This window comes from Salvelinus fontinalis, chromosome 31 (genome assembly GCF_029448725.1).
Source record: "Salvelinus fontinalis isolate EN_2023a chromosome 31, ASM2944872v1, whole genome shotgun sequence".
NCBI classification, from domain to species: Eukaryota; Metazoa; Chordata; class Actinopteri; order Salmoniformes; family Salmonidae; genus Salvelinus; species Salvelinus fontinalis.
In genome coordinates this window covers 7252756-7261504 of record NC_074695.1, presented here as the reverse complement: position 1 = coordinate 7261504, position 8749 = coordinate 7252756, and the positions used below count along the sequence as shown (strand labels likewise).

Below are 8749 nucleotides of genomic sequence, written 5' to 3'. Positions count from 1 at the left end.
GGGGGGGGGGGCTCCAGGAAGACGGTTCCCTACCACTGCTCTATATAGTGGACTCCTGTTGACCAGGGCCCGGGGGGGGGGGGGCCTCCAGGAAGACGGTTCCCTACCACTGCTCTATATAGTGGACTCCTGTTGACCAGGGCTCGAGGGGGGGGGGGGGGGGGGGGGCTCCAGGAAGATGTTTACCTACCACTGCTCTATATAGTGGACTCCTGTTGACCAGGGTCCAGAGAGGCTCCAGTTATAAGTAATACACTATATAGGGACTAGGGCACCATTTGGGAAGTACCCTATGTATGACTCTGGGGGCATGTATGGACTGATAAGATCCCACACATATCAAAGGTAGCTTTTTTAGGCCTTATTATTTCCCCTAGCGCCCCTTCACCAGCCTGTCTGAGACAATGCTTCCTCTGTTACCTGGCGGTGGATGAGGGTTTGTATTCTTTACCTGGCGCCCAGAAGCTCACTTCAACCTCAACGCCCCTCAGACGCAGGTATGTGGGGTCCAGGTAGGGTAGGTAGACAACGGGCAGCGCAGAGCATAGAGCTGTATGTACAGGCACAAGCAACTTTTCCACTGTTCCCCTGGTATCCCCTTACTATCCCCACTCCCCATCGAGGCCCCTTACTCTCCCCAATCCCCATCGAGGCCCCTTGCTATCCCCACTCCCCATTGAGGCCCCTTGCTATCCCCACTCCCCATTGAGGCCCCTTACTATCCCCACTCCCCATCGAGGCCCCTTACTATCCCCACTCCCCATCGAGGCCCCTTGCTATCCCCACTCCCCATCGAGGCCCCTTACTATCCCCACTCCCCATCGAGGCCCCTTACTATCCCCACTCCCCATCGAGGCCCCTTACTCTCCCCACTCCCCATCGAGGCCCCTTACTATCCCCAATCCCCATCGAGGCCCCTTACTATCCCCACTCCCCATCGAGACCCCTTACTCTCCCCATCGAGGCCCCTTGCTATCCCCACTCCCCATCGAGGCCCCTTACTATCCCCACTCCCCATCGAGGCCCCTTGCTCTCCCCAATCCCCATCGAGGCCCCTTACTATCCCCACTCCCCATCGAGGCCCCTTACTCTCCCCACTCCCCATCGAGGCCCCTTACTATCCCCACTCCCCATCGAGGCCCCTTACTCTCCCCACTCCCCATCGAGGCCCCTTGCTCTCCCCACTCCCCATCGAGACCCCTTACTCTCCCCATCGAGACCCCTTACTATCCCCACTCCCCATCGAGACCCCTTGCTATCCCCACTCCCCATCGAGGCCCCTTACTCTCCCCACTCCCCATCGAGGCCCCTTACTATCCCCACTCCCCATCGAGGCCCCTTACTATCCCCAATCCCCATCGAGACCCCTTACTCTCCCCACTCCCCATCGAGGCCCCTTACTCTCCCCACTCCCCATCGAGGCCCCTTACTATCCCCACTCCCTATCGAGGCCCCTTACTATCCCCACTCCCCATCGAGGCCCCTTACTATCCCCACTCCCTATCGAGGCCCCTTACTCTCCCCACTCCCCATCGAGACCCCTTACTATCCCCACTCCCCATCGAGGCCCCTTACTCTCCCCACTCTCCATTGAGGCCCCCTGCTATCCCTGACACAGGCCATTCCCGAACGGCACCTTATTCCCTATATAGTGCACTGTTTGATCAGGGCCAATAAGTATCTGGTGAAAAGTAGTGCGCTAAATAGGGAGACATTTGTGATTAAGACTTTAACCACCAAAACCCTCAACTGCATCTAAGCTCCTTAATGGCTAATTGAGTTGGTTTAAACCAAACCTCAGAGATTCCAGGGGGAATTATCACAACATCTTAATTTATTTTTTTTAAGTTTCCTGTCACAGGTAAGATTCCTTACATAGTGAGCTACTTTTGACCAGAAGCCTATGGGCCCTGGTAAGAATTAGTGCACTTAAATAGAGAATAGGGTCCCATTTGGGACACAGACCTGGTCTGCGAACTTGATTCCAACCTTTTAACCCCTGAATAAAAGACAAGCGTGACATGAGACTGCAGGTCATGTGACCTCAGAGACCTGAGTCCCATGTAGGAGGCTGTGAGAGAGCTGAGAGACAGGGACTAATGCTGTAATCAGTATTCTCAATAATGAAGGGCTTCACCAACCTAAGGTATTTAATTTCACCTAGGAGAGAGGGGTGAGAGAGGCAGAGGAAGGCCGAGACGGGGTTTGGAAAAGAGTGTGGGAAACGAACAGACACCAATTTAAAATTTCACCTCAGCAAGAGATTTTAAAGCAGTCCTTTCATTTGACCTCAGCGAGAGATTTTAAAGCAGTCTACTATCAGCTGTTGGGACTCAGGACCAAGTAGAAGTCTGTGTTTACAGTGATGACTATCTACATACTCTCTGCAGAGAAAACCTGTTATCTTATAAGACAACCTGTTATCCTAATACAGTCTCAACGTTAGTTAGGCAACACCAAGGGAACAAGCCTCATATCTCAGTGTTTCCCAACCTTTGGTCCTCCAGTACCCCCAACAGTACACATTGTCATTGTAAACCTGGACACCCACACCAGATTCAACTTGTCAGTCGATCATCAAGCCCTCCGTGATGCGAATGGAGGTGTGTTTGACCACAGGTACAAAAAGTGTGTGGGAAACAAGGTCACATCTTTTAACACAGCCTGAAACGTCATTTAGGCCAAACCATTGGGAATGACACTAAAACAGCTGTTCAGAATGGTTAGATTAGCAGTTAGCACTCTTGGATTCACTTTACACTAGTGAGCCAACGAGACGAGATTTGGAAAAGAAGGCTTAGAGAGACTAAATAAAACCACGGTCGTTCTTTTTCAACTGTATTTAAGATTCATTTAGAATGTGGAATGTTGACTACGGGACATATATACCAATCCATCGTTGACAGTTTCTCTCAAATGTTATCTATTTCCTGATAACACAACATAAATTGGGATAAAAATAAAACTTTCACAGGTAAACATGTGGTGTGCCATCTAGTGGTGTGCCATCTAGTGGTCAAAATAAAGTACCACAAGACGATTCTACAAGATGTCTCTTGTAAAGTAAAACATTGGTAATTTTAGTTCAATCAGTCCTGCTGAGCGCAGGAATGTCCACCAGAGCCGTTGGCATCTTATCGAATGTTAACTTCTCTACCATAAGCCGCCTCCAACGGCGTTTTAGAGGATTTGGCCGTACGTCCAATCGGCAGACCACGTGTATAGGTGAGCACTTTACTGATGTGAACAGGGTGCCCCACGGTGGTGATGGGGTTACGGTATGGGTAGGCATAAGCTTTAGGCAACGAACACAATTTCATTTTTATCAAAACCATTTCTGAATGCACAGAGATACCGTGGCGAGATCCTAAGGCCTGTTGTCGTGCCATTCATCCACCGCCGTCACCTCATGTTTCACTATGATAATGCAGAGGCCCCGTGACCCAAGGATCTGGACACAATTACTGGAAGCTGAAAATGTCCCAGTTCTTCCATGGCCTGTATACCCACCAGACATGTTGTTTCGTTTATATTTTTGTCCAGGGTACATCAAATCACTCACTTGGAGGCGGGCATCTTTCACACAAATATGAGCCAATTTAAATCCAATGGTTGAAACTATGAACTGGGGTTAGGACCAATCATCTATGAGTAATAATGATGCTTGAAACAAATTCAAATTCATTATATATTTTTTATTTTACAAAGAGATTCCTGAGGCGCATCTCCCGACCTAGAAGTTCCTGTTAGGAAAAGGGAGAGGAAAAGGGCATTAGATCACATCAGTGAGGACATTACATCTGGGTGTGTTGCAGTAGTAGAGCCTGACCAATCACAGTTTAATTTAGGCAAACAATGGCCCCAATCACACACTGGCTGTGCACGAATACCCATATGTGCGTTCCAAATAGACTGAACAAAAATCTACAACAGAGGAGTATTTCCGTCTGTAATAAAGCCCTTTTGTGGGCAAAAACTCATTGTGATTGGCTGGGCCTGGCTGCTATGTGGGTGGACCTACGCCCTCCCAGACCCACCCATGGCTGTGCCCCCTGCCCAGTCATGTGAAATCCATAGATTAGAGTCTACTTAAATTCATTTAAATTGACTGATTTCCGTATATGAACTGTAACTCAGTAAAAATCTTTGACATTGTTGCGTATCTATATTTGTTCAGTAAGCAGTAAAGTTTTATTAGTATGTGAGATTTTAAATATTTAGTATGCCTCAAATGCCAGGATGTCATAGTCATTTAAGACTTTTTTTTTTTTTAAATTTGTGTAGAATTCGCTGCACACACTATTGGAAGAGAATTGTCTTTCAAGATCCACGTGTGTCTGACAGCAGCTGCTAATCAGCTGAGGGAATGTACCAAAATGAATGTACGGCGGGAATCAAACGCATTAGACGATGCAATCTCAGTGTTACGGACATTCGTTGCTCGCTGCATTCGTTGGTACTAAACAGCAGTACGTTCTACCCCCCAGTACCTCGTTTGTGATAATATGCAAATCATAAGGCAAAAAATATTGCTGATTTCAAAGCTGATTGTCACCAAAAAACGTTAATGAATTATCTTATTTAGTCCCCCCCCGCCTCACATCTCTCCCAGTCAACATTATCTTTGCGCCAGCCTCAAACTGACTGAATTACATCATGACTCTTAAAGAGACAGGCACACTTTTATATCAGAACAGATTGCTTTTTTTTTTTGTGTGCAAAATGTTGTTGATCAGTATAATAATAAAATAAGTACCAAATGGAAGGGAAGCAGATTAGTTTTTCATCTGTAGCCCCATGAAATCAGCACCAAAACGAGCTCTATAACTCTACATTCACTCACTCCTATTGAATATGAATCCACCTGTATTGTGACTAGACCGTGGGCGACATCTTGATTTACCCAGTTTACCAACAGAGATTTATCACTCAAATAAATTACCTGTATATTATATGGTTTGCTAAATAAATAAATATTGTATGATTCATTCATTTAATGCATACATTTAAAATGTAATGATATTGAACACATCGGTCTGGATCAAGAGCCATTCTGTGACTTTGGCTAAAAGGCCTTCCTTTGTTGTGGCATCGTTTTGGTATCGAGTATCGAAGTCAAAATGTTGGTATGGTGACAAACACTAGGCTGGACACGGTACAGCAGAGACAACGCAGGTACTTACTTTGACACTATGCTGTCAGTCTTGGCCAGCCTCAGGAGGGAGTCGTCAGCCTCGCCCTGCGGGATGGGACAGGAGGGTCCGTTAGATAGTTCCTCTTTATATACACACTCTCACCTCACCTCACACACACTCACTCACCTCACACACACACACACTCACCTCACCTCACACACACATACACACTCTCACCTCACACACACATACACACCTCACACACACTCACCTCACACACACACACACTCACCTCACCTCACACACACACACCTCACACACACTCACCTCACACACACACACACTCACCTCACACACACACACATACTCTCACCTCACACGCACACTCTCACCTCACACACACTCTCACCACACACACACTCTCACCTCACACACACACACACACTCTCACCTCACACACACACACACACTCTCACCTCACACACACTCACCTCACACACACACACACTCACCTCACACACACACACACTCACCTCACACACACACTCACCTCACACACACACACACTCACCTCACACACACACACACTCACACACACACTCTCACCTCACACACACACTCTCACCTCACACACACACTCTCACCTCACACACACACTCTCACCTCACACACACACTCTCACCTCACACACACACTCTCACCTCACACACACACACACACTCTCACCTCACACACACACACACACTCTCACCTCACACACACACACACACTCTCACCTCACACACACACTCACCTCACACACACACTCACCTCACACACACACTCACCTCACACACACACTCACCTCACACACACACTCACCTCACACACACACTCACCTCACACACACACTCACCTCACACACACACTCACCTCACACACACACTCACCTCACACACACACTCACCTCACACACACTCACCTCACACACACTCACCTCACACACACACACTCACCTCACCTCACACTCACCTCACCTCACACACACTCTCACCTCACACACACTCTCACCTCACACACACATACATACACACTCTCACCTCACACACACATACACACTCTCACCTCACACACACATACATACTCTCACCTCACACACACCTCACATTTGTCAAACACCATCACACAGAAGATAATGAACAATATCAAATGATGCCATGGTGACTTGTGGGATAAATGTGTGAGTGACTTCCTCTCCTGAATCTACACTGATAACACCATACTTTGGAAAGGGGAGGTAGTGGCCTCTATAATTCATGTACCTGGATGCTAGGATAAAAGATAGTTGATGCCAGTGGTGTGTCTGAGGTTTACCTATAACCTTGCTATGGAGGAGACAGCATGGCCTCAAACCATCTCAGTTATCTGTAACAGACACTACAGGTGGACAAAGCCACTACAGGAGGACAGAGACACTGCAGGCCAAGCCTCGCTGCCAACGACCTGCAACAAGGTTGCAAAATTCCAGTAACTTTTCCAAGAAATCCTGGTCGGAGGACTCTGAATTTATGGAACAAAATTACTGGAAAATATGCACCCCATGCCTTTTGAAAGCGGAGAAACCTACCATTCTACGGATGGCACCGCAGATCGCGTAGGTCTTGAACTGGCCATTGAAGCGACCGGTTACCTTGTCAACCTGCAATAAAAACATGTAATTAGTACAATGAGGTTATAAGGAGTAGAGGGCCTGTCATGACAAATATCGACCCTCCTGCCAAAAAGTGCCCCCCCCCCCCCCCCCCGTCACAATGGGATTCGAGAAGCTAATAGCGTCCGTTGCTAGAGCATGCCAAATTCTACCCGCGCTACACAACACATTTTTTTTGGGGGGGGGGGGGGTCATTGTTACAGGTCATTTACAATATGTTTAGCATTAAATCTCACTGATTATTGGCAGAAAGTATAAAACATAATCCATGGTCATTGATTTAGTTAGCATGAGCCCGAGTTGCAAGCATGGGAACTACAAACGATGGATGACAACACTACTGTGAGCTAAGACCACTTCTCCAAAATCTCTTTATTTAGTTAGCTAGCTACGCTAAGCTTTGTTTTCATAGTGCATTACATAGGAAATAGGGTGTCATTTGAGACACACTAAAGTACATTATGAAGTTCCAGAGTTCTGTAGCTAGTGCCACTAGTTATTACCTCAGCAATGTTGATCTGGATGGAGGCGTGGTCCTTGGCTCCGATGATTCGGTTGCTTGCAGAGCTGAAAGACACAGGGTCATAGCAAGTTGTATATATAATCAGAATTACAGGACCTCTGGCTAATGTTGTTGACAGGGCAAAATTGATTTAGAATGCTTTCATCAACAAAGTTAAATTATGTATCTAGCTATAAAACCAACTATCTAGCCATTTTGCAAACTACTAACTTTGCTCGTTATTGTAGGCTTATTTAGCTACCTAGCTAGTTACAGGTGTGGCGCTTCGAGTTACTCACCATTTACGTGGGACGTACAGGTCCACGAATTCACCGGCGTCGTTCTGCATTCTGTTTTTTTTTTGGTGCTGATCGGTCACTCGATCTGTGAGTAGCAGAGAAAAAGATGAGCTATTAAATCAGCTAGCTTGCACCACACGGAAGTTCAATACCCTGCCCTGAACGTGTCACACACTTGCTGAGCTACCACCTTAGTGGCTGCTGCCCTATGTACAAAGACATGGAACACTGGTCACTTTAATATTCACATACCGTTTAACCCACTTCATAAGTAAATACTGTATTCTAGTCAAGGCCTATGCTATTTAACTATTGCTGTACATATACCATTCTTCAGATATAGTACGTATTCTATCCATATGGTAGCCTAATGGTTAGAGCGTTGGGCCAGTAACAGGAAGATTGCTGGATCAAATCCCCAAACTGACAAAGTAAACCCACTGTTCCCCGGGCGCCAAAGAGATGGATGTCGATTAAGGCAATTGTTGAACCGACTAGGCATCCCCCTTTCCCATATAGTCTATACATTCATCACATATTTATAGGCCAGACTCCGACATTTCTCATCCTTACTTTTCTTCATTTTTTACTACATTAGCTATCATAAGTCAATTAGCTAACGTTAGCTAGATTAATTTGTTAACGTGCTAGATAGTTAGCCAATGTCCACATTTTTCGTTTGCATGGCAACATTAGGTAGGGAAAAATAATGCGCTTATTAAATATCAGAATTCAACCAACAATCTTTGGTGGAGAAGGGAGACGTTCATAAGCAAATACGAAGCCATGTGAACATTTGCGTTGACGCTGAAGCTTTCAGCATGTGGCAGGCACAGCGACAGCATGCCGACTTTTTTTTTTACCATAAAATGTGCCAAAATAACGACAACATTCAAAATAAACAAAGCGCTGCCGTTACCGGAGATGCTTTGCAATATATTATTTCGCCAATTGGACAGCTATGATTCATGAAAGTACACTATTTTTGTATTCGTACAACAGAGAAAATCTTTCTCTCACCTTTTATCACAAATGGCTGACAGGAAAGAGAGAACGTCGTTACCGGATGTTAAACCTTTACTACCGGTGTCGCAAGTAATTACTTCCGTATGGAAACATTTAA

General features: G+C 46.2%; 1 protein-coding gene across 1 annotated transcript; it reads right to left on the bottom strand.

Annotated features, from left to right (window-relative positions):
• Positions 1-3674: 3674 nt before the first annotated feature.
• On the bottom strand, positions 3675-8749 carry LOC129829471 (40S ribosomal protein S21). Its single transcript, XM_055891172.1, has 6 exons — positions 8647-8749; positions 7627-7711; positions 7329-7392; positions 6742-6813; positions 5184-5239; positions 3675-3743 (listed from the first exon to the last, which is right to left on the bottom strand). The coding sequence occupies exons 2-6, from the start codon at positions 7674-7676 to the stop codon at positions 3734-3736; spliced, it is 252 nt and encodes an 83-aa protein (XP_055747147.1). The 5' UTR covers positions 7677-7711; positions 8647-8749; the 3' UTR covers positions 3675-3733.